We start from the raw sequence: 17,944 nt of genomic DNA on the forward strand, positions 1-17,944 counted from the left end.
ATTATTTTTGTAAGAACGGCTTAGTCATTTCCACAGATAGTGCCAAACTGTTGAAGTAATTTCCGGTACGAAACTCAAGGGAATCCAAGCCTCCAAGCTATGCCTTTCTTATCCATGCTTTCTGTTAGACCTACAAAACTAGAGCACACATTAAGAGGATGCGCCGGGTGTTGGCCAGCAATTCCTCCTCCGATGCTAAAGTCAGTGTTTATGTAAACTCAACATATATTTCAGTCTCCCCTTCGTACCTTTGGAGTGAGGTCTTTTACAGTTGATCATGCGTAGGTGGTTATGATGACCGGGCAGAGGATCCGAGATTTAGGCGCAATGGCCGGCAGAGTTAATACTCGTGTCTCCTATCTTTATGATTGGCAAGAAGCCGTTACATATATTGATAGGATTCCGAGAATGACGCGTATTTGTCAGGAGTCTTTTAAGAGCAGGATCGTAACCATTCTGATGATCTTGCTATGTGTGAGCTGTCCGTATAACCACGTTGTGTCCTGATTGTGATAGATGCATCTGGATGTTAAGTGTAGGAGATTCATTGTGATACAGTAGTCGGCCTTTGATCATCCGAGAGTGTAAGAAACGACGCCGTATCCATTGTTTTGTGCTGGTTTGCATTCATAGAGCCCATTTGGATGTATCGGGCTTTCTTAGGTCGTTGGGCCTTTGACCCGTGGGTTTAAGTGATAGGTTTATGTGTAACATAACGAATTATCTTGTTGGTTTTTGTTGTGACTATCAAGCTAGAGAGAGGATAAAAAGGTTAGAGATAGAAAGAGTCAATTGATGATTTTTGTGGAGAGATTAATTGATGTGTTATTTTCATAAGCATTTCTCATTTTGAGGAATATATGTTCTCATAAAATGGTTATCTTTAAGAATAAAAAATTAACCAAATAATACAATAAGTAGTCCATAAAAGTAGTCATTTTAAAAATTTATTTCGCATTCCTAACATACCCTATTTAAGAGTATCCACAATGATCTCTCAAAATGTGATGTTTAGCCAAATTTTTTGGCTAAAATTCACAAAAACCTTCATTTATTTGTTCTCATTCTCTATTATAATTCTTGTAGATTTCTATTCTATATTTGAAGAAACAATCAATCTTCCTCCCTATCTCATTTTCACACATTTTTATATTCATTTTCCCTTCTTCCCTTCTTTTTCTCTCTTCAAATGGGTGATTTTGAGAATAAAAATAAAAATTATAGAGAAATTTAAGGAGTTTATTGTATGATGTTTCCAAAAAGTTGTTTGTTAAAACTTCAAAAATAAGCTAAATTTTAAGGGAAATGCTAAGTGTTCTTCTAGTGTTTTTCTGGTGTCCTCCAAACTGTGATGTGACTTTTAAAATCACCAATAAATTAAAAGTCAATAATGATAATTTCAAATTCAACGATAATTTTAAAAACCACATTACAGTTGAGAGGATACCAGAAGAACATTAAAAGAACATATTGCATTTCTCAAATTTTAATTAAAAAAAATAAAGAGTTAAATAAAAGGCGTCAATCAGACAGAAGAAAGACTTAGTAGTTTTCGAAATCCACAGTATAAATTTGCACTAGCTCATTGGCTGGGCCAAACCCTCGTGGGCTTTAAGGTTGTCAAGGTCGGAGGTTCTACTCTTGTCGTCACCCACCTCACACAGTTGTGGCGAGAGTTTCTTCTTTAGAGAAGAAGGCAAGTAGGGTTTTACTCAAACTTCGTCTACCCCTACGAAACTACCATGAAATCAAAGAAAGCAATAGCCCTAACAACGTCAATGACAACGAACAAAACGACAACAATCCCGTCGGAGTTCTGGTTCGCTATAGCCAGAACCGCAGTCTCGCAAATCTGCCAGTCGGTGGGCTTCAAGGCCACCCAGCTGTCGGCGCTCGAAACCCTCACCCTGGTGGCCACAAAGTATCTGCAGGCCATCGCCCACTCTGCCGCCGCCTTCACCAACCACTCCAGCCGCATCCAATCCAACCTCCTCGACCTCACCCACGCCCTCCACGGCGTCGTTTCGCTCCACAGCGGCGGCTTCTCCGGAGGCTCCATTCTCCACAAAGATTCTTCCACTCTGCTGCTCGCCTCTGGGGTCCTCAAAGACCTCTCCAGGTTCGTCGAGTTCCACGACGAAATCCCATTCGCCAAGCCCGTTCCCCGCCGGAATAATTGTAGTTCCCCGGAGAACTCGATTCCTGCCAGCCGTAAACCGGATCATCATTCCCACGTGCCCAAATGGCTGCCGGAATTCCCGGAAGGGAAGGAAAGGAGGGCGAGAGAAGAGAGGTTGTGGGAGGAGGATTCGGTTATAGCGGGGGATTGCAATGATGAAAAAAAGGACAATAACAAAGGGAAAAGGGTGGTGGTGGTGAAGGAGCGGAAGCAGGCGGAATTGGGGGTTGTGGGGAGAGGGAGGGTGAGGTTTAGAATTGGAAGGGGCGTGGGTTTAAGGAATGGGGATAAAGGTAAAGGGATTGAGGAGGATGACAAGTGTAGCGGGTTCAAGAGGAGAAGAAGATAACATCCGTGAAATATAAATAATTACAAATAATAATTCAAGCTCTATTTTCTCTGTTTCGGAAGTGGAGGGATTCGAACTGGAGCTCTGTTAATGGTCAAAAACCTGATTGGAGGGGGGGGGGGGGGACCACGAGGGCTTTGACACTTGCCATAAAATTATACTTGTCGGTGTGGATAAGCCTTTGTCATCAGCTCAGAGAAAACATTTCCCCTCAACCCACAACTCCTCTTCTTCCTCATCAGTTAGAGAGGGAGGGGAGAGATTGAGATGCAGCTTTTGTCTCTGATATCTGGCTATAGTACGGGTTTTAGTAATGGTGCCTGTTTGCTCTCAGCAACAAAGGTCTCTATCTTTTCTTTTCTCTCTCATTGAATATGTTTTGCACATTGGAAGTTTCTAAACATTGACAATATTGTAAAGGGAAATGGGAAGAAAGGAGCAGAAAACCCAGTTCCTGAAAAGCAATATTTCAAGAGTTTGGTTCCACCTCTAATGGCCGCACTTGTAGCCTTATCTCCTATCTGCAACACGCCAGGTAACCATCATCCGGTTCATGGCATGTGTTTGTCCCCTACTTGTTAGCAATACTCTAATGCCCCTGTTTTTCACTCAAAATGCCAAAAAGCACCGGAAGAAGGCTATATGTGCTCAAATGATTAGCGGAAGAGAATGTGCTTACTTTTTTTTTTAAAAGAAAGTTTTACCTAACGATTTTTAACTTTTATGTAATAAACCATACATGCAATTATCTGAAATTCTCCATACTAATATTCTATTCAAAATTTTCATGTAATGGGCCAATCCATGAAGGGTACTAGCCTACTAGGGGTAGTGGGAGGCATTGGGGCTTAACAGAGTGACCCAAATCGATTCCAAACTAACACTGCATGTCTGTAACATAATAAACTATAACTAAATAACAGTATAACAGAATAAGAGCAAGAAGAAAGTGTAAATCCATATCACCATTCTATTGTTTCTGTATATTGTTTTTGAACTAGGCCACCATATAGATTTTTTTTGGAAATTTTTCAGGAGCCAACCAAGGTGCTTTTTTTTTTTGAAAATTTTTGTAGGGGGTTGGCCCCTGTCTTTGCCACTGCGAACAATCTAATGTACTTAAACTACTTACAGAATTAAGAAGAAGATCCTTTTGAAAGAGCTAGGTGTTTTTGGTATCATAGAAGAAGGGAGGGCCTTAGGTGTTAAGGAGAGTATAAAGAAGGCATAAATTGTTAGCAAATTAGAAAGATCCACTCTTATAGAGGAAGAGAGTTGGAGGCAAAAATCTAAGATCTTGCGGCTCAAAGAGGCTGGTAAGTGCACAAAGTTTTTCACAGAATGGCTAACTCCAACATAAGAAGGAACTCCATTAAGTCATTGTTGATTGACGATACAATTTCTATTAACCGGTGAGATCAGTGAGCACATTATCTAGTTTTATAAAACAGTTGTACATAGAGTAGTTTATTTGGAGGCCAAGGGTGGATGGTCTTTCTTTTGATTCTATTGATGCGGCGGAGGCTAGTTGGTTGGAGAGAGATTTTTGAGGAAAGGGAGGTAGTGAAAGCTATGAACGGTGGCAAGGCGCTGGGCCTATCTGTTTCTCAATGGCTTTCTTCCAAGTTTGTTGGGTTATTTTGAAAGAGGATATCATGAAGTTTTTTTGTGTCATCCATGCTAGTGGTAAGTTCGAAATGAGCCTAAATGCTACATTCCTTGCTTTCATTCTGAAGACTCTAGGGCTGTCGACCCCAAAGATTTTCTCCCGATCAGTCTGGTGGGTAGTATCTACAAGATTATTGTTAAGATCCTAGTGAAAATGCTCAAGATGGTGTTGGGGAACATTATTTGAAGTGACATAATGCGTTTAGTCAAGGTACGTAGATCCTATTCTTATTGCCAATTAATGCCTTGATAGTAGAATGAGATCTGGAGATCCGGGGTTATTTGTAAATTGGACCTAGAAAAAGCATATGATCATGTTAATTGGGATTTTTTGGAAGGTGTGGGTTTTGGGGTGGGGGGGCGTTGTGAATGGTGATCTTGGATTGCTCACTGTATTTCCTTGGTGCAATTCTTGGTGTTGGTTAATAGATCTCCCACGGGCTTTTTTAGCAACTCTCGTGGCTTGAGGCAAGGAAACCCTTTGTCTCATTTGCTGTTTGTCATTGTTATGGAGGCGTGGGTAAGATAATTTTTGTTTTGTGAGTGGAGGTTTGTTGTTAGGCTTCTTTATAGGGATAGGGACTCAGATCTCTCACCTTCTGTTAAATGATGATACTTGATTTTCTGCGGGGGCTACCCTAATAAGCTTCATATTCTATGTATTCTTTGGGGCGTATTCTTATGCTTTGAAGTTGTGTCGAGTTTGAAACAAACTTAGCCAGGTTGGGATTGGTTCCTGTTGGAAATGTTGATAATGTGAATGAGCTGGCTGGGATTCTAGTGGCTGGGATTCTAGGCCATGGGGTTGCATCTCTGCCCATGAAGTATCTTGGTCTTGCGTTGGGGGCTTCTCATAAGGCCAAACATATATGGGATGGTGTTATTGAGAAGATTGAACTTCGGTTGGTTAGTTGAAAAATGTAGTATTTGTCTAGGTAAACCTTGGGTGCAAACAATTCCTTGAGGCTAACCCGCCAGCGAAGCCGGAGTATTACCCGATCCGTGTGGAGGGGACGCTTTACATGGGTCCAAGGTTTACCTAATAGGGGGCGCTTTACACAAAGTGGCCATACCTTGGAGGGATTCCTTGTTATAAAAAAAAAGGTAGGCTTATCCATATCAAGAGCACCATTTTTAATTTACCTACATACTTCCTGTTTCTCTTTCCTCTCCTCATGGGTGTTGCAAACCGTATTGAGAAGTTCCAACGTGTTTTCTTATGAGGTGGGCTAGGCGATAAGTTAAAATATTACTTGGCGAGTTGGTCCTAGATTTCTAGGCTGATCTCTGAGGGAGGGTTGCAAATTAGAAATTTGCTGAGGTTTAATCATTCTCTCTTAGGTAAATTGTTTTGGCGCTATGCTCTTTAGAGAGAGGGTTGGTGAAGAGTAGTGGTGGATGCTAAATATGGAAGTTTATGGCGAGGGTGGTGCTCTAGGGAGCCTGTTAAGGCGTATTGAGTGGGTTTATGGAAGAATATTATGAGGAGTTGAGTGATGTTTTCAAGTTATACTAGATTTGAGGTGGGAGATGGCTCCAAGGTTAGACTCTGGTATGATCTATGGTGTGGGAATATGGTATTGCATGCACAAAAGATGCTTTTGTTGTGGATTACGTGGAAATTCCTGTAGGTTCCATTCAGTGGAAAGTGAGCTTTGCTGGAGCAGCTCACAATTGGGAGGTGGATGTCTTTGCCTTGTTTTTTTAGGTGATGTATTTAGGGATAGTGAGACTAGAAGGTGAGGTCCAGCTGTAGTGGTTCCCTTCGAAAAGAGGGTTTTTTAGTGTTAAATCGTTTTACAATGTCATGAGTTGTAATGAGAATTTCCGCTTCCCTTAAAAGAGTGTTTGAAGGACAAAGGCTTCGTTGAGGGTGGCTTTTTTTTGCTTGGTTGGCAGTCGTAGAAAAGATCCTTACCATGGACAACCTTTAGAAGCGGTGTGTCATTGTGGTTGATAGTTGTTGTATGTGTAAAAGGAATGATGAGTCTGTGGACTATCTTATTCTTCAATATGAGGTTGCCTGTCCTATGTGAAATGTTTTCTTCAATCGGTTTGGACTCTTGGGTTATGCCTAGATGAGTAGTTGACTTGTATGCTTGTTGGTAGACTGCTGGCAACACTCAGATTGCTGTTGTGTGAAAGATGGTACCTTTGTGCCTTTTGTGGTGCTTTGGAGGAAAATGAATGATAGAAGTTTTGAGGATCAAGTGAAGATTTTGGAGGAGATTAAGCCTTTATTTTTCAACACCCTGTAGTTTTAGACAGCTGCTTTTGTTTCTCTTTTGGTGATTAGTTTTCATGAATTTCTATTTCTCTTTGCTTCTACTAGTTAGGTGGCTTCTCTTGTATACTCCTTGTTGTAAACGTGGGGGTCCCTTACCTTTATAATGATATTCGATTTCTTATAAAAAAGAAGAAGTAAAATTGCACTAAGTTGCAGTGAATATTAAAGAAGAAAAAGTGAAAATTGCATAATGAATAGAATGCATATGGTACGGGGATCTCCTTAAACACCATATCTGAGTATATACTTCAATTAACATGACTAAACAAGAAACGATTTTATGTGGTAAATGCGCAAAAACTAAGTATGTTTAGTTGATGTTTAAAATTCTCCACCGCAGAAATGACTATAATCTTATGGGGACATAGAGTGGAATATCAATCGAATAGATATGTAACATATAAGCGCAGTTATACTAGCATTTCTTTGTTTTTTTTTAATAAAAAGTCTATAAGGAAATGACGTGGTGTGCCAACTGAATGTGATGAAGTTGTGTAACTAACATGTCTTGATAAGTAATGAAGTTTATGTTATTAAAAAGCGTAAGCTACCCCTAAGTATACATGCAGTATATACAAGATGTTCCAAACAAGCAAGAAACTCAAACGATACAGCAAGACCACCCACAAAATCACACACCCGACATGCCCTCAAAACCAAAACCCACAAAACAACAGAGCCTGACACCTCCTGAGGCACTCAACACTAGCGTGAGTCTTACTTTTTCTCTGCCTAGAGGATGTTCCCTTAACATCATAGTCGATGGAGCATTCTAGGTTTATAAGCTCCCTTCTACCCTTATCCTTCCAAGGGGTAACCTCTAAAGTGACATCGATCCCCTTGCATGGATCCCCCATCAAAGCCCAGTCCAAGCGGGGTGGCATGGGGGAAATCACCCAAAGAGTAAGGAAAATCTCCTTCTTCCCCACCCCACAAATCTTCGTCTTCCCCACTAACATGTCTTGATAAGTGAACTCCCCACGTTGTATGTAATATTGTTTTGAGATTCTTTGTAAGAAAAGCATTTCCCAATATATGTTCATCTGCTGGTATGTTATAATCAGCAAGACATGCCAATTTGAATAATTATTGAACGTTACCTTCTATTGTTGATTATAGAACAACTGACATTGCATCATCGTTCAATCTGCATAATTCAGTGTTAATAGGAGATTTTATTGACATCACCTACTTCATCAAAATGAACAGTTTTACGACTTGCTCAAATCTGAAAGGGAAATAATACACAATCTTAGATATCTAAGTTGGTGATGTTGTATATATTTCACCATGATTGTCTCACCGTATCTCGCACATAAACCCTTCAACAGGTACATTGTAAAGTATCAAACCGAGTAATAAAGATGTAGCTGGTTGAGGCTTTATTTCATGGATGTAAGCTGCAATGGCTGGGCCATATGTTAATCCCTTTGTTTTCCTTTTTCTTTTCTCTTCAATTTCTTCTCCTATACCTTTTGATGCATGGGATAAAAATTACAGCCTTTTGTTATTCAAACATTATTGCTTGTCCTAAAGTCTAAACCAAAAAAATTTAGAAGCTTATTTCCTCCACATCTTTCCCAGCTGTGGAACAGTAGTAGTTGTTTCAGGACAGTTGTCTCTTACCTTCATTTTCTTCAAGCAAAAGATATAACTTCTCCAACTGACAGCTCTTTAAGATATTTCTTATATGTCCAATTGGTTTGAATAGCTTACAGTCCATCTTTTACTTGGTTTTTCTCAGCTTCTTTCCTGGTGCAGTTTCATATGGACAAACCATAGACATACAAAGAGGAGCTGCATTGTTTCGTCGAGCTTGCATTGGGTGTCATGATGCAGGCGGAAATATAATCCAACCGGTGAGAATGCCTCTACTCACGCAATCCGAATAATTATCTTAGCTTCTAAATCTCACTTCTCTAATCTATTCCTCTTCCTCTTTTCAGGGCGCTACTCTTTTTGCAAAAGATCTTCAAAGGTAATCTAGCACACATAAGTCCATTATTGGGTTAGAAACAGCATGCCTCCTGACAAAACACTTTAAAATGATCATGAAGATAGAAACATACTAGTTTCCCTACATCCATCGTCTATCGTATACTTTTCAATTTGAATTACTGAAATTGAGGGAATATTTATTCTTTTGGATTAATGGAGTACTAGTACAAGCATTTAAATAAAACTACAACAATAAAATGAAGGACTACATGAAGAAACTAGATAAATCTGAATATTTGCTCATGAAGATAGATAGATACCAACGAATTCTGATATCTTCCTTTTATACAATATTCGTTGAAGTTTCTTATGTCATGCCTGCAGTTATTTTTTATAGCAGCCTCTTTTGATTTTAAACTCTACCATATGTTCCCCCGCTTTTACTGGACATGCATTGTCATTTTGATTAGTGTGGGATGTACACCAAGTATATGGTTGTCAAACCTAAGTGACATGCATGCAAGCTATACTTTTAAGTTTATTTTATTCACCTTCGCACGTGCATTCTCATGACTAAAGTTGGCTTTTAGATTCTGAGTTGGTTATTCATCTCGAGCTTGCAAATTCATTACCATAGTGTGCAGGATGCATGGGTCATGTCTCATGCAACACATGAATCTACAAGCTCGGCCTAAGATCAGCATCTTTGATGAATGTTGTAGGGTTGTATGCTTGACATGAGTGTCCTTACTTTGGCCTTGAGATTGACACTCATCTGGCCTTGAGATCAAGACAATTAAACATTGCCAACCATCACTTTGGCAATATGTATTTATGGTATAAACAACAGTCCCACACGTTCATTTAGATGACGTTTAGGAATATGAATGGACGGAATTTTCACAAAGCCTTTTTTTGAGACTCAAACCAAAATACCCACACAGCACATGTAATCTTACATACTTCTATGCCATTGCTTGCATCTTGCATGTATACCATATGCTCATAATATCCACACAGCACTTGGATGCTATTTTCTTTTTAGGATGCTATTTCCTTGGCTAAAAGGCATGATTTGGCCTAATGCATGCTCAACTTTTCTGCATTATATATTGGCACCAAAGTAGTTTTGATATCATTACATGTCAGCATATTTACGTTTTGCTCCCCTTCACATACATGAATATAATCACTGGCCAACACACTTAAGGTTCTGTTACTTCAGTCTCAAAGAATAGCGAATTAAGCCTGATACTAATATCATTTCACCAACCATGTAAAATTTATTTTTCCTTATTTCATTCATTGAGGATGAATGCACTCAAATATTCTTGGATGTGGCCAAAGATTTCTTCAAAGAGGAATTCTCAACATCTCATTAATCACTGTGCTTGCCCAACAATGCTGCCAAAATGTTTACGGTACATTTTCCGGGCAACAATAGTTCCCTTTCAACTCAAATTGATGAAATGGAGGGAATACAGTTTTCAACTCATTCGTAATGTAGGTTTGGAATAACAAATTTGTAAAGCACTTTTGGGTGGCCTCGAGGTCGAGATGGTATAACTTGGCCAACCATCACTTATCCAAAAAAAAAGCGGTGTAAACATCCAGAAAGATAATGAATTATTAGATCAGAAGATATAACTAGATTGTGTTGTTTCTTCTACAGAAATGGAGTCGAAGGAGAAGAGGAGATATACCGTGTGACATACTATGGCAAGGGAAGAATGCCAGTAGGTTTCTTCTTGTAATTTTTGTCTCCTGCAAAATCTACTTCTTCTCATCTACTTGATGAAAGATAGAATGGCTTATGGTTCTATGCAGGGCTTTGGTGAGAATTGCACGCCAAGGGGCCAATGCACATTTGGAGCCCGTTTGCTGGATGATGAGATCAAGCTTTTGGCCAAGTTTGTCAAGTTACAGGCTGATCAAGGGTGGCCAAATATAGAAAGTAGTGAAGATTGAACCCCAAGGACCAAAAGGGTGCAAGTAGTTCCTAAGCTGACTCAAATCCTGCGGAGAATGCTCCAGTCATTAGCTTACTTCATTGTCTCACATTAGCATCATTCAAAACTAATGCTTCTTGGCATGACACAGAATCCTCTGTTCCATATATTCATTACTTAGATGCATTTTTCAATTAATTCCTCTCATACAGAATTCCTATGAACAGAGTTTTTCGAATGGAGTGAAACTCTCATAGTTTCAATATCAAGTCAAATAGACTAAAAAAGACTTGGGAGAGAAATCATTCTTCAACTCTGAGCGCTCTTTTCTTTGTACACCGGATAATAGATTTAATAAATTGAACGAGGTTGTAGTTGTAGGCCTTGTGGTGATTGCTAATTGCTCATTGATATGCCTCTTAATGCTTGAAACACCATTTGGATTCTTTAGGGGTATCAATCAAATGTAAGGAAATTATCAATTTTGTTATGGGTTCCCTTACTAGGCAGGGAGACCCTGCTTCACTTGTGCTTTTATTTATTTATTTTGAAAAAAAATTACTCATACCCTTCTCCATTTATCACTCAATTTATAATGTCCCTCAAACTAAAGATTAATTGCAATTTATCCCAAATGACAAAATCACTCTTAATAAAAAATTAAAAAAAAAAATTAAAGAAGAATTCTAAAATAATGGTGACCCACGGCATTGTGGTGGGTCTTTCCTAGTTTAAACAAAACTGAACTACTTATCATTGTGTGATGGTTGAACTCCCAATTTTTGGGTGATAGTTTGTCGTGGGTCACCAAACCCATGGCATTTGTCTTTTTACATAACAAAAGGGGTATATTAGAAATTTTTAATAGTTTGAGAGGGGATTGCAAATTGAGTGTTACTTTAATGAGGGTATATATATTTTTCCCTTTTATTTTCGTGTATTTTTCTCGACAAGAAAAGAAACCCTTTAAGAAAGGCATAAAGCAAGAAGGGTGCCCCTAACTAGGGAAAGCAGGTGTAAAACAGTCATATATTTGCCTCATCAGGAGTAAACACTGACCTTTTCCAAAAGCCAATAAATATGTGCTTATTATCTCTTTCCTTGAGGTGGAAAAACTGGGATGCTCTGCTCATTCTTGAAAAAATTACCAGGATCAATGGCAGTCTTTACATGAACAAGTCTCTGGAAGTTGTTCTTGAAATACTTCAAACCCCATATACTTGCTTGTGCATAGCTTGTATTGCCATTATTGTTTACCCCCAAGTCAAAATCGTTATAGTTCAAATAGGCCTCTCTTGGAGACTTTGAAACATAGGGTTCCATGTAGGCATAAAGGCTTCTCATCCACCTCATGTGTTCCTCTGTTTCTTTGTCTACACTCCAACTGACTGAATATTGGATTTTATATAAATTCCCACTTCTATGTGGGAAGGGTGTTTCTGAATCAGAAATAGCACTCATCTTTCCTCCATAAGGTGATAAGATCAGAGAGGAGCTCTCATCTTCCATTAGTCTTTTCCACAACCCTTCCAACCCAGTTTTTGAAATGGGTTCCTTCACATAGTCTGATTTTGCTTTGAAGAAGATATCTGTCAAAGGAGGCCTATCAAGCAGAACTTCTAAGGGTCCCTTTGTTGAGAAGCCTGCAAAGTAAAGAACAGATTCTATCCAACTCATTTCAGTGCAATTGTTGCTCTCCAAACCAAACTCTGGAAAACTATCTTGCATCAAAGGGAGGAGTTTTTCAACCGGTCCGAGAAACAGACCCTCGAACGAAACTTGAACAGTTTTTCCGCCTTTTGTGGGTGCATCTGCAGCTCCTACAACGGCATGGAGAAAAAGATCTTCGTGAAGCTTACTCGCAGTGGTTTGCCACTTCTGGAGATGCTCGGTTGCGCCTTGTTCTAAGGTCTTTTCGACTTGGAAGATAGTAACGACCGGCGGTACCGGAACCAACTTAATTTTCCACGCGAGAATGACGCCGAAGCTCGACCCTCCCCCTCCTCTGATGGCCCAAAAGAGATCTTCTCCCATGGAGTTTCTGTCTAGTAGCTTGCCATTAACATCAACTATCTTAGCATCCACAACATTGTCAGCAGCAAGGCCATATTTTCTGAATATAGTACCAAATCCACCTCCACTGAGGTGTCCCCCAACACCCACCGTAGGGCAACTCCCTGCTGGGAAGCCATAGACATTACTTTTATTTGCAATGTTGTAATACAACTCTCCTACGGTTGCGCCGGACTCGACCCACGCACTCTCATTCTCTATATTGACGCTGATAGACCGAAGATTCACAAGATCAATGATGATGAATGGAACATGAGATACATAAGAAACGCCCTCGTAATCATGGCCACCACTTCGGATTCTTACTTGCACGCCGTGTTTCTTCGAACAAATTACGGCTGCTCGGACGTGGGATTCGTGAAGTGGAGTAACGATGAACAGCGGCGCTGAGGAGTTCAAGAATCGTAGGTTGCGTATGGAAGATTGCAAGATGGAAGAATAAGCAGAAGTATTCTCATCCCTAGAGAAGATTAATTTCAAACTTGAATTAGAATGCTGTAAATCAGATGAAAAACATTGCTGGAAGCTCTCATCTTGACTTGAGCTTGAAGTTAGGGCACAAACTGAGACAATGAGAATGAAAAGTAAACTTGAAACTGCCATACTTGATCTCTCAGTACATTTTAACAAACAAATGGTGGGGGCTTACCCTAAATAGCCCCTGTTGCGGCTATTACGCAATTAAGACAAAGGTGAAGGTTGAATGAAGAAAGGAAATTCCAATGTACATACAACAAGGAGAATACGCTGTCCACATATTATTAGTTCTGACTTGCTTTTCACAAGTCAAAGGTGGCTGCCATAAATCCATGGAGAAAAATTGGCATGCTATATTTTTCTCTAAAAGATTGTCGATAATTGAGGCTAATCTGTTCCATTAGTCTTCATCCCTCTAGAAGCCTAGATAAAATGAGCAATCAATGCAAGCCATATTGTCAACAATTGTCGGCTATGTTTAGAAGAGAATTGTGAGCTTTGCTTATATGTAGCCATTCGGCTATTGTGGTGAAGTGGGTAGTAGCTCCACAGAAATAATCCCAAGAAGAGAGCCTTTTTTCTTTTAGTGAGTAACAAAGAAGAGAGCTAGGGATGTGCAAGAGAGTGAGTGTTTTTGTCCTTTAACTTAACTATCACTTATTGTATTAAGAGGAGTGTGTGAGGCTTTTCTCTGGGGCAAAGTGTATTTGGGTGGTATGGGCATGTACTGTGAGTTGTAATAATTTGCTCATAGTGGAACTTTCTTGTTGGTGGACGTAAGCCAGTTTTGGGCTGAACCACATAAACTCTTTGTGTACAGGTGTGATTGGTGTGTGTTCTCGTGTGTTTTCTTCCAAAACTTGTCTTTCGCATAAACGGCTGGTGGGAAATTGGTTGCTATTATTATCAATTTCCTAACAATTGGTATCAGAGCCCGCGTTCGAACTGGGGACCTCTAGTGCATGTGCTCTTTATGGTCGAGCATGATAATTCTTGTAAAATTATGACTATTGGTGTAGACAGTGTTTTGTACGACATCCCAACGCGTGGGGATGGGCATCGGTCAAGATGCAAACCTGAGGCCCCAGGTGGAGGTTGTGAAATTCAAGTCATGGTGGAGATTGTTAGTTATGACTTGCTTTTCACAAGTCAAAGGTGGCTGCCATAAATCCTTGGAAAAAAAATTGGCATGCTATATTTTTCTCTAGAAGATTGTTGACAATTGAGGCTAATTGGTTCCATTAGTCTTCATCCCTCTAGAAGCCTTGATAAAAGGAGCAATCAATGCAAGCCATATTGTCAACAATTGTAGGTTATGTTTAGAAGAGAATTGTGAGCTTTGCTTATATGTAGCCATTTGGCTATTGTGGTGAAGTAGGCAATAGCTCCACAGAAATAATCCCAAGAAGAGAGCATTTTTTCTTTTAGTGAGTAACAAAGAAGACAGCTAGGGATGTGCAAGAGAGTGAGTGTTTTTGTCCTTTAACTTAATTATCACTTATTGTATTGAGAGGAGTGTGTGAGGCTTTTCTCTGGGGCAAAGTGTATTTGGGTGGTATGGGCATGTACTGTGAGTTGTAATAATTTGCTCATAGTGGAACTCTCTTTTCTGGTGGACGTAAGCTAGTTTTGGGCTGAACCACATAAACTCTTTGTGTACAGGTGCGATTGGTGTGTGTTCTCGTGTGTTTTCTTCCAAAACATGTCTTTCGCATAAACGGCTGGTGGGAAATTGGTTGCTAATTATTATCAATTTCCTAACAATTGGTATCAGAGCCCGCGTTCGAACCGGGGACCTCTAGTGCATGTGCACTTTATGGTCGAGCATGATAATTCTTGTAGAATTATGACTATTGGTGTAGACAGTGTTTCGTACGACATCCCAACGCGTGCGGATGGGCATCTGTCAAGATGCAAACCTGAGGTCCCAGGTGGAGGCTGTGAAATTCAAGTCATGGTGGAGATTGTTAGTTATGACTTGCTTTTCACAAGTCAAAGGTGGCTGCCATAAAACTTTGGGAAAAAATTGGCATGCTATATTTTTCTCTTGAAGATTGTTGACAATTGAGCTAATTGGTTCCATTAGTCTTCATCCCTCTAGAAGCCTTGATAAAAGGAGCAATCAATGCAAGCGATATTGTCAACAATTGTAGGTTATGTTTAGAAGAGAGTTGTGAGCTTTGCTTATATGTTGCCATTCGGCTATTGTGGTGATGTAGGCAATAGCTCCACAGAAATAATCCCAAGAAGAGAGCATTTTTTCTTTTAGTGAGTAACAAAGAAGACAACTAGGGATGTGCAAGAGAGTGAGTGTTTTTGTCCTTTAACTTAATTATCACTTATTGTATTGAGAGGAGTGTGTGAGGCTTTTCTCTGGGGCAAAGTGTATTTGGGTGGTATGGGCATGTACTGTGAATTGTAATAATTTGCTCATAGTGGAACTCTCTTGTTGGTGGGTGTAAACCAGTTTTGGGCTGAACCACATAAACTCTTTGTGTACAGGTGTGATTGGTGTGTGTTCTCGTGTATTTTCTTCCAAAACTTGTCTTTCGCATAAACAGCTGGTGGGAAATTGGTTGCTAATTATTATCAATTTCCTAACAATTGGTATCAGAGCCCGCGTTCGAATCGGGGACTTCTAGTGCATGTGCTCTTTATGGTCGAGCCTGATAATTCTTATAGAATTATGACTATTGGTGTAAACAGTGTTTTGTACGACATCCCAAGGCATGGGGATGGGCATCGGTCAAAATGCAGACCTGAAGTCTCAGGTGAAGGTTGTGAAATTCAAGTCATGGTGGAGATTGTTAGTTATGACTTGCTTTTCACAAGTCAAAGGTGGCTGCCATAAATCCTTGGAGAAAAATTGGCATGCTATATTTTTCTCTAGAAGATTGTCGACAATTGAGGCTAATTGGTTCCATTAGTCTTCATCCCTCTAGAAGCCTTTATAAAAGGAGCAATAAATGCAAGCCATATTGTCAACAATTGTAGGCTATGTTTAGAAGAGAATTGTGAGCTTTGCTTATATGTAGCCATTCGGCTATTGTGGTGAAGTGGGCAGTAGCTCCACAGAAATAATCCCAAGAAGAGAGCATTTTTTTCTTTTAATGAGTAACAAAGAAGACAGCTAGGGATGTGCAAGAGAATGAGTGTTTTTGTCCTTTAACTTAATTATCACTTATTGTATTGAGAGGAGTGTGTGAGGCTTTTCTCTGGGGCAAAGTGTATTTGGGTGGTATGGACATGTACTGTGAGTTGTAATAATTTGCTCATAGTAGAACTCTCTTGTTGGTGGACGAAGGCTAGTTTTGGGCTGAACCACATAAACTCTTTGTGTACAAGTGTGATTGGTGTATGTTCTCGTGTGTTTTCTTTCAAAACTTGTCTTTCACACAAATGGCAGGTGGGAAATTGGTTGCTAATTATTTTCAATTTCCTAACACATATTTGCGAAGAGAGTTGTCAAGATCTTGTAGTTATCCAATTTTTTATTTTATTTTTTAATTTGTATTTATTCAACATTGGTTAATTGAGATATCAATTAATGTACAATATAGAAAATTAATCATTAATAAATTGTTGCAATGGTCAGTTTGTCCCTTAGTAATTTGTATTTTGTAGTAAGTTGGACTTTCCCCAAGGGTTTGGCTCATCCTTGTCATCTTCTATTGAATGGCCTTCCATTTGCTCCTATCTGTGTTTGGATGGACAGTGTGATACTTCCTATAATATAAATAGAGATTAAAAAGAGGTAATGAAAATAAAAAGAGAAATGTTATGAGTCAATAAATTCCCCATATTTGGCCCCATATTCTCTTACAATCAACTATTGGATTTGTGGGGGTTCATCGTTAACTTATTTGGGATCTACATAAGTTTACAAATCTAATAGTTGCGTGTAAAGAAATATGGGTCAAATATAGAGAACTTATTGACTATTAACATTTCTCAAATAAAAAAGTAGTAGCTTTGAAATGTTTTCCAAGCTATATCTCAAACATTTTGTATTAGAATATTAATTAAATAATTAAATATACTTATTTTATTATTAAAATGGTATCAGATTAAAGATTTTGAGTTCGGACTTTGCCTTTGCCATTTATCTCACATCTATCATATTAAATTTTTAGAATAATTGATGATTTAACAATTTAGATAAATCTCTTAAAGATTTAGAATGACTAGTAGTATTGTGAGGCATGATATAGTTTACAGATTCAAAATGAGCCCATCACTCTCTTTATTTTTCCCTTCCGCCACCACCATTAGAGAAAAAGAGAGAAAACAAAAGAATATGTAAAATTTAACTTTTAAGGTTTTTTTTTTTTTTTTTTTTGCAAGGAGGAGTATCTTAATTCATGAATTTCACATTGTAATGAAAAGGCCACCCACCTATTTCACCAAGAGAAAATATTTTACCTAAGTAATTTCTTTTCAACAATAACGTTTCAGTGGTGGTGGTTTAATAGCCTCAAGAAAATTTTCACAGTGGTTTGGCATGTATTAGGGTGAGAGTTTGACTCCCGAAATCCTCAATCTTAACAGTATTAGCCGCATTGAATTTCACTCATACCCTAATAGAATTGGGTCAGGCTATGACTTAGTTAGACTTGAGGAGCGCTTGCGGTTCCCATCCTATGCCCCCTTTTGTGCGGCTCTAAACGGTTAGGTGTTACTATAGTCACACCCAAATAAAACAACTCCAGTTAGTATCTCAACCTACCTTTTTTTTAATTAGAAACAAGAAAAACTACAATACTAGAAAGTAACATTATATTAAAATACTTTATAAAGAAAGTGTTTCAAAAAACTATTCCATTTCATTTCTACCACATGCATAATTTGGATCAAGCAAATTCAATTTCATCACATACAAAGACAAATTAAAAAAAAAAAAAAATCACTAAAAAAAAACATAGGAGAGTAGATGCAACTTCTTTATAACCTTGGTCCCCTCCAACACAACTAGACAACACAAGCCTTACAATCAGAGATAGAGGGAGGGAGGCTGGGGCCATGGT

At 38.9% G+C, this 17,944-nt stretch overlaps 3 protein-coding genes across 3 annotated transcripts; 2 read left to right on the forward strand and 1 right to left on the reverse strand.

Annotated features, from left to right (window-relative positions):
* The first annotated feature begins 1,518 nt into the window (after positions 1-1,518).
* LOC132170574 (transcription initiation factor TFIID subunit 8) lies at positions 1,519-2,615 on the forward strand. Its single transcript, XM_059581597.1, has one exon. The coding sequence runs from the start codon at positions 1,743-1,745 to the stop codon at positions 2,526-2,528; it is 786 nt and encodes a 261-aa protein (XP_059437580.1). The 5' UTR covers positions 1,519-1,742; the 3' UTR covers positions 2,529-2,615.
* An 86-nt stretch (positions 2,616-2,701) lies between these two features.
* On the forward strand, positions 2,702-10,750 carry LOC132170575 (cytochrome c6, chloroplastic). Its single transcript, XM_059581599.1, has 6 exons — positions 2,702-2,870; positions 2,949-3,063; positions 8,245-8,342; positions 8,430-8,461; positions 10,094-10,157; positions 10,249-10,750. Exons 1-6 carry the CDS (start codon positions 2,796-2,798, stop codon positions 10,387-10,389), a joined length of 525 nt encoding a protein of 174 aa, XP_059437582.1. The 5' UTR covers positions 2,702-2,795; the 3' UTR covers positions 10,390-10,750.
* A 635-nt stretch (positions 10,751-11,385) lies between these two features.
* On the reverse strand, positions 11,386-13,075 carry LOC132171047 (tetrahydroberberine oxidase-like). The gene has a single exon (XM_059582251.1). The coding sequence runs from the start codon at positions 13,044-13,046 to the stop codon at positions 11,460-11,462; it is 1,587 nt and encodes a 528-aa protein (XP_059438234.1). The 5' UTR covers positions 13,047-13,075; the 3' UTR covers positions 11,386-11,459.
* Between the last annotated feature and the right edge of the window lie 4,869 nt (positions 13,076-17,944).

Source organism: Corylus avellana, chromosome ca2, assembly GCF_901000735.1.
Source record: "Corylus avellana chromosome ca2, CavTom2PMs-1.0".
NCBI classification, from domain to species: domain Eukaryota; kingdom Viridiplantae; phylum Streptophyta; class Magnoliopsida; order Fagales; family Betulaceae; genus Corylus; species Corylus avellana.